Source organism: Trachinotus anak, unplaced genomic scaffold (assembly GCF_046630095.1).
Source record: "Trachinotus anak isolate AG129_WGS33_773 ecotype Australia unplaced genomic scaffold, CSIRO_AGI_Tana_v1 ptg000001l, whole genome shotgun sequence".
Lineage (NCBI taxonomy): Eukaryota > Metazoa > Chordata > Actinopteri > Carangiformes > Carangidae > Trachinotus > Trachinotus anak.
Window position 1 is genome coordinate 19904860 of NW_027273852.1, and position 27976 is coordinate 19932835.

The 27976-nt window shown below is 41.7% G+C and overlaps 1 protein-coding gene across 3 annotated transcripts; it reads right to left on the reverse strand.

Moving 5' to 3' along the window:
- Positions 1–68: 68 nt before the first annotated feature.
- On the reverse strand, positions 69–27838 carry rif1 (replication timing regulatory factor 1). 3 transcript variants are annotated; one of them, XM_071483149.1, is made up of 36 exons: positions 24478–27838; positions 23907–23955; positions 21673–21809; positions 21508–21586; positions 21320–21416; positions 21090–21220; positions 20377–20471; positions 19641–19830; positions 19332–19424; positions 18309–18447; positions 18061–18212; positions 17742–17856; positions 17460–17636; positions 16995–17105; positions 16771–16833; positions 15419–15522; positions 14717–14803; positions 14558–14631; positions 13539–13719; positions 12690–12797; positions 12416–12565; positions 11404–11503; positions 11027–11316; positions 10435–10637; positions 10299–10353; positions 10033–10164; positions 8549–8691; positions 8360–8449; positions 8215–8269; positions 3463–6597; positions 3238–3366; positions 3060–3146; positions 2292–2407; positions 2019–2169; positions 1788–1911; positions 69–1036 (listed from the first exon to the last, which is right to left on the reverse strand). In XM_071483149.1, the coding sequence occupies exons 3-36, from the start codon at positions 21786–21788 to the stop codon at positions 744–746; spliced, it is 7365 nt and encodes a 2454-aa protein (XP_071339250.1). In that variant the 5' UTR covers positions 21789–21809; positions 23907–23955; positions 24478–27838; the 3' UTR covers positions 69–743. The 3 variants fall into 3 exon arrangements, with proteins under 3 accessions (XP_071339250.1, XP_071339231.1, XP_071339241.1); XM_071483130.1 differs by having other exon boundaries at positions 10260–10353; XM_071483140.1 differs by lacking the exon at positions 23907–23955 and having other exon boundaries at positions 10260–10353.
- Between the last annotated feature and the right edge of the window lie 138 nt (positions 27839–27976).

A 27976-nucleotide genomic window follows, 5' to 3' on the forward strand; every position in this document is an offset into this window, starting at 1 on the left:
CTCACCTCATGTTAAACGATGCAAGTCGAACAAAAAAATAAAAAAATGTAACTACGCTTTAAAAATCATTCAGTTTTGCCTTTTATTGAAGTATTTAAAACCACAAATAAAGACTTAAGTGCAGCCAGTCTACTACCATGTACTGTATGTTTCATGACATTAAAATGTTATAAGACATTAAAGTGAAATGACAGAAAACGTTCAGAAACTCTACGAAAATGTAGAAGAGCGCTGATGAGCTGAACTGTGGACAACTTAAAAACAGGCATATGAGGGAAAGAGGTGGCATGAGAGAAATCATATGTACAAAATTAGAGGGTCAACAGCAAGTGGAGTTATTCTTCACATACACTCGTAGGCTTTCATGAGTCTCTCTTATTCCAAAGTCTACAGAGGACAGCAGGAAAACACCATCCTTGTCCAGACTACAACTATTAAAAAATGTTATCTTCTTTTGACACAGCTTAAAAAGTGTGACTGTGCTTCCCTTTGAGTGTTTCTTAAAATCGCATAAACTACCCATCAGCTGAAGCTACAGGAAAAAAAGTTCTTCCTGCGTCTTCTAGAAAAATCCAGGGACTGCAGAGTTAAAACCATAAAACTCTCCTTTGTAAAATTTGCTGATTTAACACGTCCATTTACACGAAATATTTCACCCTCAGTCACAGTTTCTCCTCGAACAGATCTGTCTTCTTGTGCGCCTCTTCACGCCCGTGCGGCTGTCTGATGCAGCAGAAGTCTCGTCAGGGTTTGACATCTGTCTGGCAGAGGCGTGTGTGCAGCTCGTCCACCACGTGCCTCATCATGCCTCCTAACTGCTCGTGGATCTGGACGAGCTGCTGTGGCGAGCAACGACTGAGTTCTGGTGGCGTCACCCTGCAGGTCAGGGCTTCCACCTCTGACAGCAGCCCGTCACGGTGCAGCTGTCCACCAAGTTGTTGTTGTTGTCGTCCTCCTGGTGTTTCAACTGTCTGATTCCCGGAGTCGTCCTGCTGCAGCTTCCCCTCTGCAGGAGGCTCGTCAACCAGCTCTGTTGCTGCAAACAGATTCTGGTGTTATTGTACTTAAAGGACAAGTACAAAATATTGGGAAAATACATAAATACATTTAATACTGGCAACATCAAAGGGCTGAAAAATGAAGCAAACACACAAGTTCCAAAAACTCTGGAGTCTGGCTCCAACAGTGAGTCAGTCCCCATAGACTCTCATGTTAAAATGTCCGACTTTACAGCAGAAATAAACACGTTTACAGCTTGGTACAAAAACTGTTTTGGTCTCTGTAGCCAATTTCCTCCTTCATGACAAATGGACGGGGCTGAATTTTACTTATCCGTTTAAATTTTATTAAGGCTTAAAGTTCTGCATAACTGAGGTCTTGCTGCTTTGAGTGACAGGTGGGTGAGTGTATGCTCACACGAACCGACATGCACCAAACTCTCAGCTCAAGAGACACCCCACCTGTTTGCCCATTTTTGGAGTAACCAGGAGGTAGGCGGAGTCAGGCACTGCCAAGATGGCGACAGAGGAGCAGCTCACTCTGAGTTTCAAAAGTGCTTCGGTGATGTCACGGAGGCTACGCCCATCTTAATTTACAAGTCTATTAAGTTAATTTCGCACTTAGTAAAACCAAAAATGTGTTTTTATTCTTTAATTTTCTGTCCTGATTTAACAAAGATATTGTGTTGTTTAGTGAGTCCAGGTGGGTTAGCAGGAAGATTTTGTAACCTTTTAACAAAGCAAAGCTAACCTTGCTCTTATTACTGTGTATACAGAGTCTTTACACACCTAGTGTCTCTCCTGAGGTCTTATCTTCCTCGTCCTGGTTTTGAGGAACGCTGGTCTCCAGTTCAGAGGTCATCATCTCCATTTCATCAAAACTCTTCAACTCATCACCACCTCGACCTTTACGCTGGAGGATAAAAGCTCGGATGTCAAAATACAAGAACTTCACCGTAATACATTTAGTTAAATATGTGTTTGTCTCATCCCATCGCAGCCCTCTGTCGCCTGGCATACCTGTTGTTCATAAATTTTAAGTGCCTTCTTCACATTGGAGATCTTTGGGGAGCGAATTGGCAGAGTTTTGATTTCAGTGGGAGTCAGAGCGCTGAGGTCACCAACTGTTTTGATGTTTCTGGCTCGAACGAGCTGTCCAAACCCACGAGACCTGAGAAAACAATTTAAAAAATAAATAACATGTCTTTGTTTAGGCTTTAAGCAGATTTAAAAAGGAGGAATATTAGAATAAATACAAAACATTTTATGTCACCAGCCCTGTGCTTTACTCACCACATGTTGGAGGATATCTGAGGCAGCACAGCTTCTACAGGTGTAGAGCAGCCAACCAGGGCAGGGTAGATACAGTCTCTGGGGACGGGTCGAGGCTCTTGGCTCATTTCAGAAATCTAGAAAAAAAAAAAAAGAGGTGCATCTATGATTAGGACTAGTAGCCTCCAGTTGCCAACTAAAACAATTAAAAGCTGCGCTAAAAATCAACAGAGGATTATCATCAAATTTTCCAGATCTATGGAGTTTTTTAGTCTCTTAGCTCAAATAAGATTTTACACATCAAGTCTGTTTCCAGGTGTTGATGAATATCAATGTCAGATGGTGCTGAAAATAAAAAAAATAAATAAATCTGGGCGTGTGGAATCAGACCTCTGTAACCTGCTCCTCATCGCTGGGTTAAGACCTGCAGCTCAGTGATACATTAGCCATTATTGGCATACCACACCAGAATCTCAAACTGAACTACTGCATTACAGATAATGAAGGTACGAGCAAGAAAGAATTATGTGTTAGATAAAAAAATAGCACATCTCATCATGTTTATCCTTTAAACTGTCAATTTTGAGTCTTAGAATGTTATTGGAGTGCAAAAGCTAAAATCAGCAGAATAAGTGTAACAACTAAGAGGCAGATATTTCTCTCAGAAGTTGGTGGAAGCCAAACCAGAGCCACAAGGAGAGTGAATACTGGACATGTGGACAGCAAGACAAATGAATGCCCACCACTCGAAAAATGGTGACGATAATGATTTGTCGTTTCTGTGCATACCAGGCATTTCTTTGAGCTCTTGTAACCTGGACTTCGCAGATTTCTGGGGCTCAGGATCAGCAAGCCCTTTGTTGGAGTCGTGACATACTAGAATAAAGAGCAGACAGGAGTCATGTTGAATCACAGCAGATATTTGCAGGAGGTTCATGTGGATCTGAAATGCTAGTCTCATTCATACCTTGGGCTGTGGGATACTGCTGCCTTTGGATCTTCTGGGGGAGCTGGTTCTGACAGCAGGGCTGCGACGATCAATGTCGTCTGCCGTTTCCTGCTGTTGGATTGGATTAGCAAAAGAGACACGTCTGGACTGCAAAGTAGAAAGAGATAATGAAGTTACTTTCCTCCATATTACAGGTAAATAAAAGAGTTTAGTAGTGGAAATTGTGTATTTTGACCATCTTACTTTAACAAGAGGTGAGGGAGTCTCCTCCTCTAGCGGTCTCTTCTGGCCCTTCTTAAGAATACTGGTGGAGGGGGAGGCTGAAGGAGACCAGGTTCCTCTGGTCCTGCCACTGCTGGGGCTTTGGCCAACATCTGATGCTATGACAGCCTCCAGGTCCTTCTGCTTCACTGGAGAATCCTGGAAAACATCTTTGCAAGTAGAATCTGCAGACTCTGATGCATTGCAAAGATCTGTCGGGGCATCATCCAAATTTACGAACAACTCGTTCTCAGTGTTGTCCATCTGAGTTTTCTCTTCATCTTGACACTCTATAACCTGGTCTTTATAACTCTCCTGTGGAGGTGCGATCTTGTCCTCAGTGCTGGCCTCCGCATGCTGGTTTGAGGCAGACTGTTCATCCTCCTTTGAAAGCTCATCTACAACATTTAGACACGCTACCTGGTTTTGTGATTTGGTCGTACAATCACCATCTTGAGCTGTGTCCTCCACTGGAATGACTGGATGTTCTCGGTGATCTGATTCTAAATCATCTTTTTGACTTTCTTGAACACTATCAACAGAAACGTCTTCAGCTTTGTCCTCTGAAGACTCTGAGACCTGAGGTTTCTCTGTTGTCTCATCGGGGACTGTCAGAGTGTCCACAGCAGATGGGTCACTGGGCAACTTTTCATGGATCTGTTCCTTATCGATTCCCGCTGATTCAAGCATTTCCAAGTCCCCAGTATCACTCTCTTGTGAAGAGGTATTATCAATATTTGTTTCAGAGTCTCTCTGCTCCTTCTTGCGAGGTGACAAACTGCTCGTCTCTGTGTCGTAAATCTCTGTTTTCTCTGGAGCAACGGGCTCCAAGGCTTCAACAGTGTCAACCTGTACCTCCATTGGAGATTCTTTGCTACTTTGCTCCTCAATGTCAACCGTAACCTGGAGTGACTGAGAATCCTGCAAATCTTCGGGTTTCTGTGATTCCTCCAAACCTGTTACATTATGAGCTTCTATGCTTTGTGTATCAGCTTTTTGAGATGTATCAGTAACATCATTATTAATTCTGTCTTTAGATTCAAGCGTGAGAGGACTTGGAAGCGAAGCTCGAGGTTTCCTCCCTCTCTTTTTAGGCATTGGGGAATTATCTCTGGCCTCCTGGGATTCAGACTCTGAGGACTCCATACTGGCTGCTAACACTTGAGAAGACCTTCTTCTCGAGTATCTGCCCCTGCCTTGGGAGTTCTCTGTTGATCCAGTATCATCTAATGACTGAGAGCTCTCTGGGGTTGAGTTAGGACTTGATTTTGATTGATTTTCTTCATGTACTTTGCTTCTTCTGGATCTACCTCCAATCCTTGCCTCTACCTGACTGACAGCTGGTACAGTTGTCTGAGAATTAGACCGACTCTGCCTTCGTAATGATTCCTTACCGCTACTTTTGTCTTCAGACTCTGCTGCCTCAGGTGAAGCCTTGCTTCTTCCAGATCGACGCAGAGACTGTCTATCAGAGGATGAAGGTGTGATCACTTGAGAGTCCTCTTGACTAAGGTTGTCATCAGTACCTGTTCTCATCTTGCGTTTGTCTTTGACCTCTGATTCATTCACCAACTTGTCATCAGCTGTCGCATTTGTTCCATCTTGAGACTTGTTCCTGGGAGAAGAGGCAACTATTGATGAATCTCTCTTTTCATTTTTGGTCTTTTCTACAAGCTCAAACTCTTGGGACTGACCATCAGTTTGGGAAGAGGAGACAATTTGAGAATCTTTCTTTGGCTTATCACTATCTTTTTCAGTCTGTTCTACATGATCAAACTCTTGCGATCTGCCATCAGTTTGAGGGGAAGGAGTGATCAGTTGAAAGTCTTTCTCTAGCTCATTATCCTTTTCAGTCTGTTCTGCAAGCTCAAGCTCATGTGTGGTAGTTTGGCTAGGCTTTTCTTTCTCGTGCAAATTTTTTTTCTTAAGTCCCCCCTCCTCATTGGTCTCCGATGATGCTTTGCTTCGCCGACCACGCCTACCCTGTGACTGGCTTTCATAATCTGACTGTGAGTCATTTTGGCTGGACTCCTGCTCTCTGGTGCTTCTCCTTTTGGATTCAGGTTTATCAAACAACTCCTCTGAAGTGTTGTACAGTTTGATCTTCTTGTGTGCTCTACCCTGAGAGCTGCTTTGGCCCGTCTCACTCTTGTCCCTCTGAGCTCTTGTTCGCAACCTCTCTCTGCCACTGTCCTCCTCGGCAGCCTGCTTACTTCTGGTGAATGGTCTGCTTTGTATTGGGCTCAACTTTTGAGAATCGTTTTTAGGCTCCTCTCCAGACCGTCTCCTTTTCTGCATAGAGTATTTCTCTTCCCGTTCCCCGGGGTCCTCTCCAGGCAGCAGAGGTCTGACCCGGTAGCGTCCAGACCGTCTGGGTTCAGCTGGAGAAGTCTGGTTCAAAGAGGATTGAGAATCATCCAATTCCTCTTCCTGACTTGATAGTTCCATTTCCTCTGATGTGGAAGCCTTTTTTGTACTCTCCTTGCCCTCCACTTCACTCTGGGTGTCTGGGATGACATCTTCATCCTCCGTTGTATCACTGGGCAGTCTCTCAGTCAGCCTCACAGGCTCACTTCTCATCCCTGAGTCTTTTGGTCTTCGGGGGGACTCAGCGATATTGCTCACAGGATGCTGCACATTTTTTTTCCCTGTCAGCGTGGACTGAGAATCCTGAGAGTTTGGACCAGTGGATGTCTGGGAAGCCGGAGAAGAGGATGTCTTGTTGGTGTTAGGGCATTCCTGGCTATTGGAGGTCTTCATGAGGGGACCTGTGAACTTGGATGCACTGCTGGGGCTGGCAGACTTTCCCTCAGCATATTTCTCAAGAGTGATAAAGGATTGACGGCGACTGTTGGGTTTCTGAGGAGTACCTGATACCAAATCTGAACAGCCAGAGATATTAGGACTTGAGCCTTCTTTAGACTGCATGTCCTTGTCTTCTGCTCCATTGTCAGTCTTGGTATCATCCTCTATGGAAACATCTGCTGACTCAGGGATCACCTCTTCCTGCTGGTGGTTTTCTGTCATGTTATCTGCTTCTTTTGGGCTGACAAAGTCTTGAGTCTCTTTTGATAGAATTTCATTGTCTTCCTCATTTTCTACATCTTCCTGAGGAACCTGGAAGAAATCAAATACAACTAACTAAATTTGTCAACAAATATAAATAGAAAGAAAAAAGATCAGGGAAACAGATGTTTTCTAGGTGTGAATATGCAGGAAATGCAAGTTCAGTGACATGTTACATGCCACCATCCAAGTCAATGGAGAAAACTGACTTGAAAGCTTTATTGAATGCTTAATAAATTATTTTCAGTTATAATGATGAAGACAATATAATTTCCTTTCAACCAGGTACTAGTCTCAAATATCATTAAATCATCACAGGTGGGTACTGATGTAATTGTTTCAGTTGCCACAGTAACTACCATTTAAATCTGAAAGATCCAGACCTATTTAATCTCTAAATGTGTCTTTATACTGTGATACAACAATGATCATGTAAGTTTACTGCACATCTGGATGAGATGGTCTCAAAAACTTGGTCTGAATCTGTGTCAATCTGTGTGATATCAATTTGTGGCATGTCAGATTGTGCAATTAATGCTTGGTGAATCATCAGAAAAATCAATCAAAGTAAGCGTCTCACACAGACAAACAGGTTTTATGGAAAGTGTTGAGTCTCTAGTTTAACATGTAACAGCATGTCTCAGACCATTGCAGAGTAATGACACTAAAGACAAAGTAATCTTTGGTAGCGTATACACTCCAGTGGACATAGAGGGTTATTTAAAAAAAAAAAAAAAAAGCATCTACCACCAGCCAGTGTATTTTGCATCACTGCATCATGTAAATATAAACTTACATCTCAGACAACCAAAAACACATACGATGAAAAGGACCTTAAACAAAAGTTATCATGTTAACAATGCAAGACTATGCAGCTACATGTTAACATTAATATAACCCAATTCTAAAAAATAGATGAGTACAGCATAAAGATATCATGTTGATGCTTTCTTTTTTTGCACTATACAACACAGTTGTATAGTGCAAAAAAAAGTGTTGTTATTTTTTTTCAAATGTATTCTAAGAATAAAAAGGAGTTCCTGCAACTGATTGCAAAATTACATAACCTAAGAATTGCTCCCATCTGATCGGGATGCCTCCTGGGAAACTCATGGGGAGGTATTGTGGGCATTTCCCAACTGCATGGAGACTCTGGAGCAGACCCAGAACATACTGGAGAGATTAAACATCTGGCCTGAAACAGCTCAGGATCCCCCAGGAAGAATTGAGGAAGTTTGTGGTTTGGTTTGAAAGACATCTGAGCTACCGTGTTTGGTAGTATTTGATTTGTTTTCTAAGTATTTTCCTTTTTTACAGGTAACTCGTCTGCATTTTTGAAGAGTTGACACTGGATAAAGCAAGTCTAAAACTGAGTGGACAGACTGGTTTAAAATCACTGCTGGGTAGTTTTGTGTGACACTGAAAGATGCCAATTCTGAAGAAACAGCACAATCCTGCCATTCCCTTAATTAACACACCAAATAATTTCTAAGTTTTTAACCGGAGGATTTTACCAATAATCTAACAAAACCTCAAGTTGCAGTTAGGCCCAAAAAATTCATGTGGACTGCAAAGGCTATTAAGTAATAATGTACAGGCATATTTTGTTTTGTTCAGAGGACAGAACAAGGCCCCAGTGGAGTATGATGAGGGTGTGTGTTTCATTACCTTGCCAGGAGCCTCTTTGTTGACCTTTTCAGCTTGATCTGCTGGAGGTTTGTCCCTGTGGGGAAAAATGGTTCATTATGTGAATGCTGTTTTTCATCAGAACAGGGATTTATCTTTATTCTAGTAGCAGATGCCCAGAACTTACAGAGAGTCCTCTTGGCTCTGAGTGTACTGAGAGAAAACTGTTGTGTCCAGAGAAGCGTCGAGGTTGTTGTACATGGCCGGGATGTCAACCCTGTGATAGGAAAACATCAGCTTCACACAACTGACCTCACAGGCACTTTCAGGTGTTATTTTATTTTGATAGACAAACAGACAAAAGGACAATTCTGACCTTTTAGTCCTTTTCACTTCTTTCTGGTGCTCTGTCAAAACTCTCTCCTTCGTCTCAGGAGGAATGAAGACGAAGTCAATGGAGGCCTCTTCCTCCAAAACCTCTCTGCGAGGAGGCTTAGGAGAGCCGAAGTCCAGCTTTGTCTGCAGAGGGAAACATCATTCAACTGCTGTTCAACTGGCTTTCATTATCTTTACATAGATGATGAACATATCTCCTGTGCTGACAAGTGTTCCAACAAAGAAACAGGTGACTTTGCAGATACAAGTATTTTACAAGACCATAACTTATATCATTTTTTTTTATGTGCATGACAAACATTTCTGCTGAGATGCTTCATCATTTTGTCAACCAATCAAAGGGAGTAAATCACAGGATCACCTAGATACATGCATAAATACTTTGCCAAGTAGTTATCATACAGCCTAACTTTACTTCTTTTGGTTGATTCAGACTTCTCAGTTTATTAGGAACAACCAGCTGAAACTACAGCAGTCTACTACAACAGTTCTGCAATAATCCTCCTTCATGAAGGTTATAATGTTCTGCTTGTGTGGAAACTCTGTTAAAGAGACGTTAATTCAACTTTATGATGGGAACATTTGTCACGGCTCATATACGCAGCTGGCAGTCATTACGACCAGTGTGTATCTTGAATTTTTGTGTGGGAAGACAGGAGTATTAGTAATACAACCAGCAACCGTGGCCAATCTTAGCTGTGGTTTAACGAGTTTTTAACCATTCCAATTAATTTTTACTTCTGTTTTGATAAGTGTTATATTGTAATATGAAAGTTTAATTCATGTAAATGCTGCAGTTTTTTATGTGATTAAGCATGAAACTAAATTTGCAGCATTCTTATCTCACCCTCAAGCCACCACTTTGAGAACCACTGCATTAGACAAGTTGACTGTTTTTAGAAAAGACAGAATTTCAGTCCTCAAGCCTCAGTGTCTTCCCTGTTTAACTGCCATCTCAAGCTCTGGCATTTATGTGGAAGGTCCAAGCCATTATCGAACACAATTATTTTCATAAGCAGTCTTGTAGTGAAGGTGTTGACGGACTGTCAAGACTAAAGCTACATCCACACCACGATGTTTCTGTTTTAAAAGTGCATTTAAAATGAAAATGATCTCCATCCAGTCAAGCGTTTTGGCTCCGTATCAGAAACAATCTGCGTCCACACTAACACCTGAAAAATATACATGACCATTCATGCACTGGTGTAAACAGGAAGCTGATTGTCTGTTCTCAGCTGATTAGTTACAGAAAATACTACGAAAATGCAGCATTGTGCAGCATTCAACTGCACAACAGCTGCTAGCAAAGACAACAAGGTCAGAAACTTTGACTACTGGTAGTCAAAGCTGATAAGACCCAATCAGGGGGCAAGGAGGTGTGATTACATCATCGTTTCCAAAGGTTTCTGTTTCTGTCCATCCAGACTACAACACAGCCCCAGAGTTTTCAAACTTCAGACTTACGGAAACTGGTTTGGGAGTCTTTGCAGAGCTCTTGTCCTTCAGCTCAGCGGCTTTTCCCAGCAGCGAGTCCCTCTTCCCCAGAGACGACACGGGCATCCCACTCAGCTTGGTCTCCAACTGGGAACTCTCACTCTGAAGACAAACACAATCAGCCAACAGTAAGAAGAATGAGAACAGACAGAGAAAGGGGGGGGGGGGGGGTAATTTGTAATTCTGTGTTAACTCACTGAATATTGTCCACTGAGATCATCAGGAAGCGTGACAACCTCAAAGCTGGGAAGAATGATTGGGATCTTCTGCTTCACTTGGCTCAGTATTGGTCTGTGCAGAGAAAATTGACTAAGTCATCTCAACAGATCTAATATATTCTACAGTCACCAAAAAACACCCAAAGACTTTCACCTGATCTCGTCGGGGTAACTGAGGCTGACTGAGTTGGCGAAGGTGGCGTTCCAGAACTGGGTGACTGAGGTGCGGAGCTGCTTGTTCTTGTGTGGAAACAACACACACAGCAGAGGAGAGAGCAGAGACAGCAGCTCGTCGCTGTAGGCCAACGTCGAGCGGCTCTGCAGGCAGCCGAGGACCTCACCAAGAAGCTTCTCCAGCTGCAAGAGGCACAGGGAGAGAAGAAAACATACACTGCTGTAAACTTGGCTGAGAGTTACTGTAAATCCAAATGAGAAGCAGAGAAATGACTCCTGACAGCAGCTGACTCCTTGTAGAAATATGCATCTAAAGATTTAAACATAGATTTTAACTACCTATTATTTTAATTATTCATGAATTTGCTATTTGGTAAAAAAGCAAAAATCTTCAGTTTCCTTTCACATAAAGAAAAGCAGCAATTAAGAAGGTGAAACAGAGACTGATGGGTAATTTTGTTGAAAAATGACTTGTTGCCTGTTATTTCATGTCAGTCAACTGATCAATTAATTGACTAATTGGATTCGTGTTAGAAGTCAAACTCTGCGCAACCATTTGATAAGAAACGCACCTTTGCCAGAAGCTGTGAGGTGAACGTGGGCGGCTCACTGGCAGCTTGTTTGTAGAAGAGGGTGAGAGGCTGGATCAGAGAAGCGAGCGCCTCCTGGACCGCATTGACGAGGACGAGGTTGGTGAAGAGAGCTGACAGGATGGAGACCAAGGCGACCCCTGTGGCCTCGGAGGAAGCCTCAGGGCCCTCCAGATAAACGTCTAGACACTGCACCAGCAGGGACTGGAAGGTGGACAGGTTCCCCAGGGCTTTGTTCTTCTTCCTCATCCAGTTCACAGGAGTGTGAGGAGCTGCAACAAACGAAGGTGGAGGAGTGAATTCTCCATTTACTTTGAGGCATCTCTGAAGACTGAAATAAGATCAGCTGAACTTCTTACACTTCAGCTTCTGCTGAAACTGAGGAGTGTACGGCGAGAAGTCCACACACTCCACCATGACTTGGAGGAGACTGGCAACAGCATTTAATGTTGAGGGAACCTGGAGGATCAGACATCAACATGTCAAACCAGGGTCGTTTTCAAAACAAATGTCTTCAACACATTTTCGTGCAACTGATATTTTTTAATATTAATTTTTCCAATCATGATGTTTTGAAAAATTATAAAATGTGTTTAAATGTAGATTTAATTAATTTTCCAGATGGTGGCATTATACCATAACAACAGTTTTTGAAAATCCCAAATAATTAAACAATAACTAATCTGAGCATGAATCATTTCAAATTTAAAAGCAAATTCTGAAAAAAAATATTACAATTACAAAACGATGAGACAGGATCAAATCTGCTCATTTCTGCCATTTTTTTTCTCATTTCCTTGCCTACATAATCGTTGAATTTTTCCAGGTTGGCTGAGTACTTGTTATTTTTATGATGACCACCACTGGAAAATAAACCACCTTCACCTGAGGACATATGCAGACCCCCATGCCTACATCCAGCCACAAACATAAACAAAGTCCCATCACACCAGGCAACCACTCTTCAGCCTGCTGCCCTCTGGAGGGCGCTCTACATCCATTAAGACCCACACTTCAGACTTCTGAACAGTTTTCACCCAATGGCCAAAGACCTGAAATGTTGAAACACTTGAGGCTGGGTCTGTGCAGTAATGCCCTGGTTAAGTGCAAAAATGCTGCTAAACTCTAGCAATTGGTGCAAGACAGACCATTTAATATTCACACCTGTTTTTATAATTCATGTCTACGCTATTTATGTGTGTTTGTTTTGTCATTTCTCTTTATTTGTGTCACTATGGAGATGCATCAAAGCTTGTTACATAGCTTTGCAATGACAAATTAAGGCATCGTATTATATTCTTTTCTATACATCTTTATTTGTTTGGATGTTTACGTCGCAGCTTCTCCATGACGACGGTTTCCTCTCCTCACCTTTAAGGCGTCTTTGTCTATCGAAGCCGTCATCTTTGCGCACAGCTCCTCACAGCAGATGTTCTCCTCAGCTGTGACCACCAGTGCTGAGCAGCGGGCGAACACCTTGTACAGCTTCGACCACGTCGACAGCATGGACTTCTGGGCCGTCTGAGCAAAGTAAATACAGGGATCAGAGTCAGGCTAAAGTGACAGCCGGATCTAGGACTGGTGGTGTCGTAGGTTAAAGGTGAGATGGTCATGTAGGTAAAATAGAATCTTGAGGTCAACAGACCTGCTGCAGTGGTGCACCAGGCAGTAGGTGTGTACTAGGGAACAGCAGGGCAGAGTGCATGGCACTGAAGTTGTGCTCCAGAGCGTCACCTTGGTTCACTTCATTAGACTGTTAAAAAAAGTGATAGAAAATGTTACTGTGACAGATTAAAGTCACGTAGTGATCTGCTGGTACCAGGTTTACATCTGAGATCACAGTCTGTGATCATAACTTATTCTTTCCAGGAAATACCTTCTGTTATTTCCACCTTAATTCAGGTAAGATTTGTTTCCATGTAACTTCAGTCTCAATCATGTGATGTGTATCAATCAGTTAAATCTTATAATCTGTTTAAAGTTTTGTGCTGGATGAACAGCAGTGAGTGAGTGATAAATAAAAATGTAAAAATAAATAATGAATCTAAAATAAAATCAGCAAAAGCTGCAAGATGTTAAAAAGACACTTATTAAACTTACAGTGCCTCCACTTTCTGTACTTGTTGCCAGTGTTTCTACAGTTTAATTGAACTGCAGGAGGCTGCTCTGTGGTTCATTCCTCCACATGCTACACATGGTATGTTTCTCTGTGATGCCTGACTCTGTATGGGAGGCAGCTCCAGACAGCACAGAGTCCCTTTTACGGTTAGGGACGAGTTCTTCATCGGGCTTTATTTCACTGTGACTGACACATCTAAAAAAAAAAAAAAAAAATCTGATTGGCCATATTATGAAATGTGCAGATCAGTCTGCACAGCAGTAAAGATTAAAACCTGGACCTTCAGTAAACCACCACCCCCTTCATCTCAAAGCATCCCCTCCAGTCAGTGCTGTTTGGTGTCGCGGCATGCATCATCAGAGCTCCTCTGTTTACCTGGGTGATGGTGTCTGTGAGCGGGCTGACCATCACGCTCCACATCCTTAACAGCTGCTCCTTGTTCTGCACAGACCCAGCACTGCCCCTGATGGCGCCCAGTACCGCCTCGCCAAACGCCAGGGGGGAGGTGGGGCCCGACAAGCCGCAGCCCACCAGTGTCTGAAGGCACTGAAAAAACCTGGAGACGGAAACACATCAAGCAAAATCAATATACCACATTCACAAGTCACCAAGCTCCAAAACACAAAACTATGAACATTTTGTATTTAATTTTTTAATTATTATTTATAACTTCAAGATGTATTGAGTTGATTATTTTAGGGCTGGACAATGTAATCTAAAATATGAAAGTCAACATATCTGGATAAAGTTGTTTTTTTTTTTTTTTACGGGAGAGAATCACACGTATTGGTGGATTCATTCAAACTCATCCTGCCGTTTACATTTGTGCCACTGTACATGGATAAGTTCGTAAAATATAACTTTTTAAAACATGTAACATGAAATTTTACACAGTTCTCATGATTTTACAAAACTGATTTATATTATAATTTATTATTGTATTTATTAATGAACTGTAGAATCAATTTGCTGAAATTTGTGAGTTGTTTTAAGGATATCACGTCTATCAAAAGTGTCTAAAACTGTTTTTCTGCTGACTCCTTCCACAGTCACTCATCACTCAGCTAGTGTGCTGTGTTCCCTGCTGCCTCTCCTCACTGGCAGCTCACTGATCTGAATCTACTGCAGGTAACACACTGACTATACATGACGACCTCACACAACCCCATCAAATAACCACAACTATCACTTTAACAAATGAATCCCCAAACTGCTCTGGAGGATTATAAATTCTCAGAATTATTTTAGCCTATATATATATATATATATATATACACATGATAAATATTATATAAATATATATTTTATATATTTATTTTTATTCTTTTTTTTTATTTTTTTTTTTTTTTAAACATTTGATGAGGTAAATGAACAGATAGTAAATGAAGACCCACCTCTCGTCCTCTATGAAGGCTGAGAACATGCTGCTGTTGTAGAGGAGGAGGATGAGAAAAAGAGCTGGTGTTCCCTGGTGGAAGGAAAACAAAGGTTTACTCATCATCTGTGAGATCAAATCCATGGGAACTGTCTGTGAACGTGTGACTGACACTCACATTCAGCACATCCATCTTGCCAACTTGGTAGGAGGCGGAGCCAAGGACTCTCTGGGGGAGACCCGTCACTGTGGCCTCGAGCAGAGCCTGAGGGAAAACACAAAACAATCCCACAATGCACCGACATTTCTCATCTGTTATCAACTAAACTTTCAAAAACTGTCCAGAGCAGGTGAAATGTTGATTACTGAAGCCGTTTTTTGTTTTGTTTTGTTTTTTTTTTTTAATAGAGGCTTATAGAGACTTTAATGATGCAGTACATACATATTTGTATTGTATATATATTTATATTTTTTATATAATACTTTTGCACATCTTTTTTTCTTTTTATAAATTTCATTTTATTTTATTGTCAAATTTATATTTATATTTAAGTGATCTTCCTGCAGTACTTGCCTGTTCCTACAGTACTTTGTTTATATTTCTTCCTTCTAACTGTTTACTGTTTGGCACCAGAACAAATTCCTGGTATGTTGGAAAACCTATTTGGCAATAAACCAGATTCTGAAGTTTTATACATTTTTTTCCAGCTAAACTTTGTGTTTTTCAAAGTCAGAAATTAATCATAAAGACAAAATATGAACTTTAAATGAGATGTGAAAAATGGAATAAATCAGTTGAATTCTGGGTGTAATTACAGTAGATGAGATGAATAAAAGATGAGAGCACACTGGACTTGAAGGGTTTTGATCTCAGTCTTACCAGGACTCGGTCAGCAGGCAGAGTTTCTGAGGTGACGATGCTCTGCAGAGCCTGAAGCATCAGTGTGAGCACTTCACAGCCCTGCCGGTCCTTCTTACTGCCCACTAACAGCCAGGGATGAGAATAAAGTCAAGAACTCATCAGCAGAAAGCCACAAGCAAACACGGTCTTAAAAAAAAAACAAAAAAAAAAAAAAACACTGTCTGATTCAGGAGAAGAGACGTCATCATTGGGGACGGACCCCTCAGCGTTTCTCTCTCTTCACAGCTGTCCAGACCATGAGGCCCTGAACGCTACGACTTAAACTGATGATGGTGGGAGTGGGTTGGGCAGGAGACGAGGACGAGGTCTCACTGGTCCCGCCCCCCAACGACAGAGCCCAGACCCAATCAGAGTGCTGTATGTGGCGCTGCGAGGTGGGACCCACAGCTTCAAGAGCCCACCCTGCTGAGCAGCAGCCACAAAAGTGGGAGGAATAATTCAACCGCAACCAAACATGTTTCATGGTGATTCTCATCAGCCAACAAATAAATGAAAACCCTTCACATGTATTTAGCATCTCATCCGTTTTAAAAAGATTCTTATGGAATCACAGGCTCCTGGTCAAACATCACAGTATCTTCTCACAGCACACAAGACGTTTACTGGCCAACAAAAAAATAAAATCCTGACAAGAAACTAGTAAACTGGGAGAAGTTTTCTGTGCTTAAGCAGCTTTTTTTATGTGTTCTAATTGCAAACATGAGGAGTCTAGTGCTACCACTGGAGATCTGTGGAGCTGCTTATAAAGTCATCTGCAGCTTCTTTTAACCCTTAGGAATCATGGGATATTTTGGCTGTTTCTGAATACTTCATTTTGCCTCAATATACCATGTTATATGTAACAATATGCCAATGTTTGCCATCTTTTTTTTTTTTTTTAAGCACATCACCTGACAATTCTTTTTCATTTGGACATACTGGATCAACATAATGGACCCTAACATGTTCAATAAATCATTCTGAAGGATTTAATTTTTGTGTTTTAGCACAGGTTGCAAAGGTGAATAGGCTATATAATGGTAAAACAGAGATAAAGCAGGAGTGGCCAGTGTTTTTTTGGGGGGGGGGTTTTCCACTGTTACAGAGAGCTACAAGACATTGCAGTCTCAGAGTGTGAGAGTTTCCTAAATAGTGCAAAATCAGCACTTTCCACAGAAGTTGACGCTCCACGTGACTTTGTTTTTACGCTGTGACATCTTGAACCAGCCATGTGATTCGATCATGCCGGTGTGATCTGTGACTGATACAGCTTATTTTTGAAATGCTGGTCTTTTTTTTAACAGTAAGTGTATATACATCAAAGAACTTACCAGACTCTATAGTTAAGTTGACAAATCGGACGAGACTCGTCCATATGACAGACAAAAGGGAATCTGCAGGAGGAGAGAAGAGAGGAAACTTTAACTACATCTGCATCAACACAGCAGGAAACATGAGGATGCACTGCAACAACCTTGTTACTCCATTTAAATTGTTTAGAAACTAAACCTTGGCACCCAAGAGTCACAGTTGTAGTTAAGCTGTAGACGTTTACCTGGAGCATCTTTGCCGATGTTGGTGAATCCATCTCTGACATTGGAGATGAGCACAGCAGCATGTTTAGTGAAGGATGGAGCACCAGATAGGAGCGGGTGGTTCAACGGCTCTGGAGAAAAAAGACAGCGTTGCTCATATGGAAACTGGATCTGATAACTGAATGAATGAGTTGTGGACAAAAATGCAGTTTGTGAGGTCACAGTGACTTTTGACCACCAAAATCTAGTTTATCATCGAGTCTAAATGAGCAACATAAAAACACTGGTCATAATGCTACTGGTGGTCAAACACTGCACAGAGCAACAGAGTGTCTTTCTAACTTCAGTTCATGGCTCAAGTTTAGAAACCCACCTAAATGTGCCAAGTTTAAGATGACTGCGTGTCCGAGAAGCTCACTGTAAATGTATGAACAACCGAATCACCGCCATGTACAAGCTGGCATGTGTGTGGCTCTGACTCTCACCGAGACTCAGGATGAGTTTCCTCTTTGCCGCAGCACCGACAGCCTCTGGCCCCAGGAAGTAGTGAAGCAACATCTCCAGGCCCAGCAGCTGGATGGAAGGGAAGGCGGAGGCGACGTGGACACTGGAGTTCAGGCTCATCAGTGACATGTTGGCAGAGCTGTTGAAGCCTGGGGCGCCTGCAGTCACAGTAAAAACATTACAAATTACAGTCTGAGCTCACTCTGACACAGCTTCAGTCTCTACGTAGAGCATCACACAGGGGGGTGGATGTATGAACGTACCAGGTTTGAGTGAGCCAGGTGTAGCAGCACCGTTCTGAGTGACAGCTCTGGAAGGAGTGCCTGGGACTGAGGAGGCGTCGGTGCCGATGGTGCACTGGAGCAGAGGCACAGAAACCTGGACAGAGACGAATACTGTTCACTCACAGCACAACGTACAGACTGACGACATCATATCTAACCTCATCTCTCACCAACACACTGCTGCAGGTTTCATGAAGCCAACTGTGGAACTTCTCAAAATGAAACTGGCTCTAATGAAACTGATCAGTTATTGAGCAATTACAAATTATGTTTTAGTTTATGTGTTAGCGCTACTAACCTGATCAAAGTTGGACGACAGGTTGGGTCCCAGTTGGACCACCAGGTACCACCAGACCTCCACCTTAGTGAGCAGCAGGGCTTCTGTCCTGACGTTGATGGATGTGAGCGGCTGCATCAGCAGCTTGATACGTTTGGCGCTGCACAGGATGTCTTCACAGTAACAGGAGTAAGAAGTTACAACTTCAGTGAGTTAACTACATGCAAGAGTTAGTGGACAGGACAGGAGCCATCGAGTCAGCCACTCACCTGGATTGAGGGAGAAGTTATCGATGAGGCTCTTCCAGGCGATGAAGGCGATCTTCTTGACGGTTGGAGAGGAGCTGCGGAAACCAAGCTCCTCCAGGTGCAGCAGAGAGTTGATGAAGGGACCTCCTCTGTGCAGCATCTGGAGGAAAAAACACTTTAAACTGTCTGAGGTGACCACAGGAAAACTATAGTTGCTGCCCTGCAGGTGTACGTCTACGCCACTCAGACTACTACAGGTTACATCCCCGTTTATCCAGAGTCATAAAATATGAAACATTTGGTTGAAATTGAAAATTGAAATTGAAAATCTTATGTAATGGCTAAAAAGTGTTTTGTGAAGTCACACTGACCTTGACTTTTGACCACCAAAATCTAATCAGTTCATCCTTGAGTCCAAGTGGACTTCAGTCAAGGTGTTACTGAGCTATCGTGTAGAATGGGAAAGACAATCTGAAAACTATAGGTCTCCGGCTCTGGCTGTCTCCAGTGCAGAGGCATAATGATGTGTGTTGCAAGGACAGATGTGTAAGAACCTTCACTACATCAGTTCCATCTAAAACACCAGTTAGCTGCAGCTCTCAGTGAAATGCAGTGAGAGATGGACACTGACATTTAACAGCAGGGAAAACCTCCTAGAAGCTCATATTCAGTCATTTCAGAGGGATGTGACCCAGTTTTGTTTCCACACTACTTCAAGATGTTTTAATAATGAATCCGAGTCCAGTCTCATGTAATATTTTCAACACACAGCTGCACATTTCATCTAACACAGGCCTAAAATCAAAACTCGTAGCAGCTCATATGTTTGACTCTTTAAACTCAAACCAGATATCTGATCCAGATATAAACAGCAACTAAATCTAAATTAAAGTTTCTGCTGCTCTTCAAGTCTCTACTGAGTCTAATGAGTCTTACTACATGGACATTGTTGTTTGATTTGTGGAGAAAGGCCTGTTCTTCTACATGGGACATGTTCAGCTAGACAGAGGCAGGATGTGCAGACACACAGAAGAGACACTTTACCTTCCCGAGCAGTTTCACAAATAAGGGCCAGAGCTTCAGGACGTTGGTTTCATTCTTAGACATGAAAAGTTTCTGCAGCTCTGGGATCAGTTTCTGCGAAGACAGACAGAGCTACATCAGCAGAGTTTCTCACATCGCACACTTCCTTTTCTTCTTGGCAGGTCAACAGGACAAAGGCTGGCAAGAGGTGAACCATCTTCAACCAGACATGTCCGTATGAATATCAACTATTTAAAGATCAAATGTTTAACCTATAATATTTAACTATACAGGATCTCCTGGAGGCTGGGCTCATTTTCAGATACTCACAGAGGACATCATTGGCTCGATGACAGCAGCCACCTCCACCTGTTTCTCCAGTAGCAGAGGCATGCCCATCTCCATGGCAGCTGCGGCCCGTAGACGCACCTTAGAGGCCGAGTGGACCACCAGAGGAATGACCAGCTTCGCCCAGCGGACGGCTCCATCACCCATCTGGACTGGCACCTGCTCCAGCAGCCTTTAAAGACCAGGAGGAAGTACAGCCAACTCAATCAATATTAAAGTTTAGTACAAAACTAAAATCATGTTGTGTCAGTGTGGACATCACAATGTGCACATGTGAAGTGGTCACAATGAAAAGGAGGAAACATAATAAAATAAAACACCAGAAAATAAAGTTGTGCGTTACGACCATGATTAAAGAAAAGACCGTTCAGCTTGATTTAATTCAGTTTCAGTCACTGGTACAGTAAATGGCCAAGCACATTCATTCACATTAGTTAAAGACAAAAAAGCCACATCTACTTTGGATTTTTTTTGCATTTGTTTAAAAGAGTTAAAGTGAGAGGCCCAGAAGGGGAGTGATGTGCTGCTGTGGACGGGGTCAGCAGAAAAAATGTTTTTTTAGAAATTTCTGAAAGATGCCCACTGAAACAATTCAATATCGGTTTAAATGTGTGAAAAATGTATTACCAAAGGAAAGTTCTGTTTTTATATAATCAATACAGCTATAATCTGAAAAAAAAAAACAACAAAACACATTAATATGAACTTTTCTTTTTACCTGATGACAACATTCAAGGCCTCATGCTCCATCACTACAGACTGGATGTCCTCTCTGCTCCACACACTCTCCAGAGTTCCCAGTATAGACGGCACCTGAGCGGAAAAAGCAACATGGATCACCACACTAGTACCTCTGCTCAGCTTGCAGCCACATTGGACCTAGATTTAAATCTCTGCTGTGATGAATTCTCACTTTTATTTTGCAGGCCACACTAACACTGTCAAGACTTGCAGGTCACAAACATCTCATGTTGTTAGACAATGTTTAGATTCCAATGAAACCACAGGGCCTCACACCTCACCTCTGTAGCTATGGTAACCAAGGTCGTACAGATAAGGATGCAGGGAAAGGCATAACTCAGTGGGAAAAACCCAAAACCCAGTTTAAGATAAGCATGAGCTGTGAATAAGGCAAAGGGTGAGATGCAAGTAACAGTAGGTAGGTGAGTGTATGTTTAAGTTAAGTGACCAATAGTGTTCACACATGTAGGTGAACAGCGGAGCCTTATTATGGTATGGTACGAGAGAGTGTGAGAGGAGGATGTGATGCCGGGGGTTGCATGCACCCGGCTGGACCAGGACATCTTTGGGGAATTGGGTGTTGCAGGACTTTGGTTCACTCATTGACACTGTGCTGCTCATCTGTTTCTCCTTGCTGCATCAAGCTAACAATAAATCTGAAGTCTCCTGGCCAACTCCTCTCTCACTCACTTTTTTGGCGACTACATCTGGAGGAAAGCTCTGTTTGGAGATGACCCATAACGCCCTGGTGCAGGTGTTCTTGTCTGTCGACTTTACAACCAGGGAGCAAAGTGCTGATAGTATTTCTGCTGCGAAGGTATCTGGAAAACAAAACATCATCAGCAGTGATTTCATGCTCATAAAATTCAATCCCTCCAGGTCAAAAAATGAGGATCAATAAAACATGCAAATTAACGTACCAGACAGTCCAGAGACGACGTGGGAGTGGTACACACAAAACCCTAAAGCTTGCAGGGCAGCTTGGCTCAGCTCCACATTCGGACTGGTTACATGAACCTGGAAGCATCATGAGAGAAAATGTTATTACGCATCATAGATATCAAAATCTTAACTATCTAACACTATTTGTTGTGTGCAAAAGACTCACCATGATAGCTTTGCCCAAACGTGAAAAGTGCTTTTCAACTGCAGGGAGAAACTGGCGGCCTTCCTCGCCGCTGAGCCGACTGCACAGGAAAAATAAAAGTAATTTTCCTCACTCACGTTCCAGTTCTAACCGAGGATGGTGGAAGACCCAGAACGAGTGACTTACTTGGCGATGGTGAGGTAGGCGTCTGTCTGCTCGGACTGTCCGGCAGCGCTGTCCTCCAGAGACTCCAGCAGAGGCAGGAAGCTGGAGCTGCTTGGAGGCCCAGCCGTCGCCATCATTATTACTCACCTCCTAAAGGCCTTTTAAAAAACAGGAGATGCAGAAAAGTGAAAGTGAGGCAGGTCGGTGGTTTCATCCCGAGATCCTCCTGTCTACGTGTCCTATCATGGTAACTTCAGGATTAACCCAGGGTAAATTACCATGGTAACTGACATGTAACTCCTAAACTGCTCAGAAAATCAGATCAAAACCTGTCAACAGCCCAACTACTGACCAATCAGATCACTGGAAAAACTGAGTCATCATTCCTACAGGAGCCTGACGGGAACAAAAGTTTAGAATTAAATAATAAATAATAAACAAGCAGTAGATATTTATACAGATCAGTGGAATCGTTTTGCTGTTTACGTCTTTCCATGTGTCCACTCTGGTTTAAAAACAGAGCTTCTAACGAACAGAGGAAAATGTATTACATAATAACTATTATAGCTTCATTTGAACAGAACAAAGATCCTTTAATCCAACAGGATTCCTGACAGTGATGAAGCTTTGACGCTCTTCTTCATCACTGCAGCTCAGAATAACATGAATAGACTCTGTGAGCAGAACTGGAAATAAAAACTAAACATCTGATGTCTTTGATTAGAAAAAGTGATCCACACACTTAAATATTTCCATGATTACAAATGAATGTTTCTCTCACACTGATCCCAGACATGTCAGTAAGAAACTTAATTCATGCACTTATCCGTAGTCTGACAATTAGAAATTATGTCTAGTGTTTATTTTTATTCTAGTCATGTGATCATATTGTTCAGATTTCACCTTGTTGAATGTCACATTTGGATGTTGCTATAAAGAAATTTACCAACAGGTATCACAGTTTCTTCCCATATCATGTGAAGTACTTTATTCATGGTTCTGACGATGCTGCTTATAATTAAAAACTCTGCCTCTTTCACATGAACATGCCCGTATCCGGGTAGGTAAACCCAGGGTTTACTCAACTAGTTTATCACCAGCTTCATAGTACAGGTTATCCAGGACGGTCAATGTTAGGTTCAGTCAAGCCAGATAACAAAAAAATATCCTAGGTACTTTGAATTTGCTTTGTAATACAGGCCTCCAGTCGTTCTAAGGTAACATACAACAGCAGGGTTAGGACCTGGGGTGAAAGACACAAAATGAACCTGCACCACAAATCTGGAACAAACTCCCAGAGAACCTGAGGTCTACTCCAACTCTCAGCTTCTTTAGCTTCAACTTTTTGCCACTGCCTTTTAATAAAGTGAAGTTAAACTAAGGTTAAGTTTTTGCTATCCTCTTTTCACTCTGCATGCTGGACCATGGGCCATCCTGGGACCTCTCTACCCTCCTCCACCCCCGACTGACGGTGCCTCAGTCCAGATGTTCCCAGCCTCTGCCTTTGTCCCCCTCTGCTGCTCTCGCCTGTGTGCACCGTGTCTCCATCTTCTTCTGTGTGTTTGTTTCCTTTTGTCCTATATGTGTGAATTGTGTGCTTGGGTTCTGCCTCTTATGTTACAGAAAACTGTTCTATTAGAAAACTCTAAACAAAGAATAACAAAATAATGATTTAAACTGATTTTGCTTTCACAATGTTTGTGTGGTTTTGGCCTCTTTCCAGTTCATGTGGCTCAGGTCTGTTGGCAGCATCTTGAAGTTTCTCAACATCCTCCTGTATCCTCATCCATCATAAGCTTCAATTTCGTCCATACTGTGAATCTACTATGTTGCTCTACACTTTCTGTACACATGACATCTCTTATACATCTGTCCATCCTCAAGAGGGATCTCTCCTGTGCTGCTCCTCCTGAGGTGTCTTCCATTTTTCCTCATTAAAGTTTTTTGGTGAGTTTTACCTAGTCTGATTCAGGGGCCTCAGACAGACAGTGTTGTAACACTGTACATATTGTAAGTGTTCAATCATATCCTGCACTGTACACTAACTTAAATGGAAGCTTGTATCTTTCAACTTCTTATCTCTTTTAAATCATATACATGCATCTTATCTGCTGATCTTTGGCTATATGCTCTCTTTCTGTTGTTTCTGTATAAATATTGGGTTGTTAGGGTTTATGCAAAGCTCTTTGCCTTGCACCTGACAGAGTTGTCATATTGAACTAAAACAAGCAGGGACAGAAAACAGATGCTCATACCTCAGTGAGATATTTGTCGATCTGTGTTCACCCTCCACTGTATCCAGAGCTGTAAACATGGGATAACAAGAAGATAAAGGTTATATGTGCACTGATGTGTGTTAGAACCAGCTGCCAGTGTAGACACAGTGTCTCAAAGTGAAATTATCTGATCACTGTTTGTGTTGAACGCTACCAGAGGCCGTCTCATCATCACCAAGAGGAACCAAAACAAGTCAGTGTCCTGCTAAAAATAGCATCATGGGACCCATTCAACACAGTCCACATATTGCAATATAAGAGATGCAGCTGTTCAGAAGCCTAATTATTGGATGCATCTTTTCAAAACAGCTCTGAACCATGCGGGGGACCAGCAGCAGCCTGCTAATGTTAACTAGCTTCGTCTAGTTAGCAGCGCTAGCAGGCAAAGTTTGCTGCACACACACAGGAGGACAACACGGCTGCGAACACCGCCTCATCTGTCCCCGGCGAGGTGATCTCGTTTAGACTCACCCACAAGTAAACACATACCGCTAACAAACAAATATTTACACCCGCCGTTTGGACGCAACCCGCAGCACCGACCGCTCACCTCAGCGCGGAGTTCAGGACGAAGAGCAACAGGCAGGAGTGACACAGCATCAAAGCCGGAGGGGTGCACCGGCTGTCCGCTTCACTTTCCGACCTTTGAGACGCTTAAATCCACCGGTTTGTGTTTAATATCTCTGCTTCCTTCTTCTGTAGTGCTGCTCCTTGTGCTGGTTACCCCGCGAAATCTGGCTGGCGCCAAACCACCACGCCGACGTACAAAATTACCTTTGACCCTTCTACGTCACACACGGAACCGCCCAGTTTTACCTTATAAGGAAAGTAACAAGCTGACCTTTTTAAAAATTAATAATATTCAACTATCAATAATTATTAAAACAATTCCACTCTAATTGTGCGTGTCACTGCACTTGTATCATGTCATGTATACTGTGAAAACGCAAAGTACACAAAAAAACTGCTGGGTTAAAAAAAACAAACAACAAAACGAGTTACATATTACCCATACACCAGGTTATTTACTGTCTTTGCCTTATTATTATCATTATTATTATTATTATCATCATTATTATTATTATTATTATTATGCAGCTATTATTAGCGTGTTTTTATGACAGCTTAGATTTTTTTCATTTCCATGATTATGCATAAATACAAATGTACATAATATACAATACACCACATGCTAGAGAAACTTCAACTTCCAGATGGGTAGCAAAATTAAACTTCTCATTCCAAGTCTGGCCCAGATACTTCCACATCTGGGCATATTCCAGTTGTTCCAGCATGTGGCCCAAGTATGGGCTGATTTCAATAAATGACCTCCTGCACTCAATAATGAAGACTTTTCCTCCTGTCTTATATGGATGTGGGAGGCAGAGTTGGCAGAACCTGCAAAGCTGAAGCAAGAAAGCATTTGGCACAAAATACAGTGTTACATTAACATTTAAATACTATGCTATAAATAACAATTGATATTTCTGAAGCAATATTTTTGACTTTTCTGACCTTGTGTTGTATGGTACTTTTAATTATCTTGATTGTATAGCCTGTCATAATGACAAGAAGTGCTGTCACATCTTACAACAGACTACATTGTATTTATAATTTAAACAGTAGCATATTTGATGCTGAATGAGACAAACCAGGGACATTTCAGCCTTTTTTATTTTCTCATGGTACAGTAACTGACAATGAAAGCCCATGTGCTGGGTTTTTAAATTCACGAGGACTGAATTTGTTTGCTGACTTTACATAGGCTGTTGGAAGTTTGGAACTGCAACAGAGCTGGACATCATTATGGGGTTGTGTGAAAAAAGTGAAGGGGTCTGAATACTTACCACCATGCAGACCATGTTATCATGTCAGCAGTGGTGACAAAGTGTATAATTTTCCTGATTGTCCACTTTACCCCTGCATTCTGCATGAACCTTGAGGTAGGCATGTTGTTAAAAAATATTTCCAATCAAATCAATATTTTACTTTATTAGTTTATGAAATATATAAAACGTTATAATGAGCTCTATCTAGCTGTCTATCTGATCTGATAGATCACTGGGGTTTTCTACCAGGACAAATAACAAACCCAACTCAGCTGTAATATCACCACCAGATTTTGATTTGATGTGTGTCCTGAATCACCATGTGGTTCATATGACTGGATCCATGTTAACTGTCTGATTAACAGAAGCATAAAACAACCATCATCATTCATCAGAGAGATTTGTCTATTTAGCGTTGGTTATTTTCCCATCTTAACATACCATCATGTATATTCTTATGGGCAGCTTTGCCCTATAATGTCCACATTTAGTAGTCTAGTAGCTAATACTGGCCTTGTAATGCCCAAACTTTAAGATAGCAGCTAATTCTAGCCTTATAATGTTCAAAATATAGAACTTTACCAGCTAATGCTAGCCTTATCATTTCTGATTAATGTTAGTGGCACTGCACTAGATTAAGGCAGAGTTACAACTATCTTTGTTTATTGCGAGGCCCAAAAGTTAGCAGCTTTTACAGGGCTAATGTCCAAAGGTTATGTAATGCCACCCTCAAAATTTCCAAAAGTAGCTGCTAGTTCCAGCCTTATAATGACCAAACTTAAGAACTTTAGCAGCTAATGCTAATCTTACACTGTCTGATTTATGTTAGTGGCACTGCATTACTTTCATGCTAGTTAACAGTTAACACATAATTGTAATGGCACTGTGTATTGTAGCTTAATGCTACCCTTTGTCTAAGTGTTAGGAGCGAAAGCTAGCCTTGTAATTCAGAGGTTAGAGGGAGCTAAAGCTATCTTTGTGATTGTGAGGCCCAAAGGTTAGCAGCTTTTGCTAGCTATAGGCTAGCTAATGCTACACTCAAAATTTCCAAAAGTAGCAGCTAATGCTAGCTTTATAATGTCCAAGTTTGATAAGTTCGGTAGCTTATGTTAGCCATATAATGCCAAAACTTTAGAAGCTAATACAAGTGTTGAGTGTCCAAACTTGAGATGTTTAGCAGCTAATGCTAGCCTTGTTTTCTTTAGGTTAGCAGCTAATGCTACTGGCATATTATTTTTATTTCAACACTAAAGTTATGAAGACAAAGTTTATGTAGCTTAATGTTACCTTTTGGGTTTAAAACCTAATGTGAGCCTCGTAATGTTAAAAGGTCAACTATGCCAGTACTGTTCACAGGTTAGGAAGAGTTAAAGCTATCTTTGCCATTGTAATGTCCAAAAGTTAGCAGCTAATGTCACTTGCACAGCAACTGTGAGAACACAAATGTCGTGCTTTGTTTAAGCTGTAATGTTTACCACTGGAACCACTTAGTATGACAGGTTTGTTTGTGGGTGGCATTGTGTTTTCTTACAGTTACCATCATTATGGCACGTGTTTGTTCATGGGAAGTAGTTAGAGGAACAATTGTAGGAAGTGTCCACTTCCCTATAGTAATACCAGTAGGACTGAGTTTGTAAAAATATGATATCGGTTACAGAAATGGTCTTTCAGTAGTTCTGACTGGGAAATATTTAGGTATATCAGTGGACAAGAAATGCAAACAACTGATATTAATGAAGATGTTGATAATGTAATTTTTTTTTTGTAATGCTATTTTAGAGGCTGCAAAGACGTCCATTCAGAAGAAGGGGGGTAAGCACAAAAAGAAGATCGTACCTTGGTGGACAAAGGAATGTAATAAAGCAATTAAGGCTCAAAATGAAGCTTTTAACATGTTGAAGAGGAATCACAGTTTTCAGAATCCTATTGAATATAAAAGGATGCAAGCAAAGGAAAGGAATTTTGGGGGTCATTTTGTAATGCAGTGGGAAAATGGTATGGATTAAAATTGGGTATCCAGTTTTAAATGATGGTAAAATAACAGCAGTAAAAGATGAGAAGAAAGCAGAGATGTTGGCAAACACATCTGTTAATATTTTTTTTTTTGACAATATCTGTGAAGAGGGGTAAGGGGTAGAGAAACTACAATAGCAGAGAATTAAGACTTATTACAGCATGAAGAAGATACAGATGATCAATTAAATAAGCCATTTACAAAGC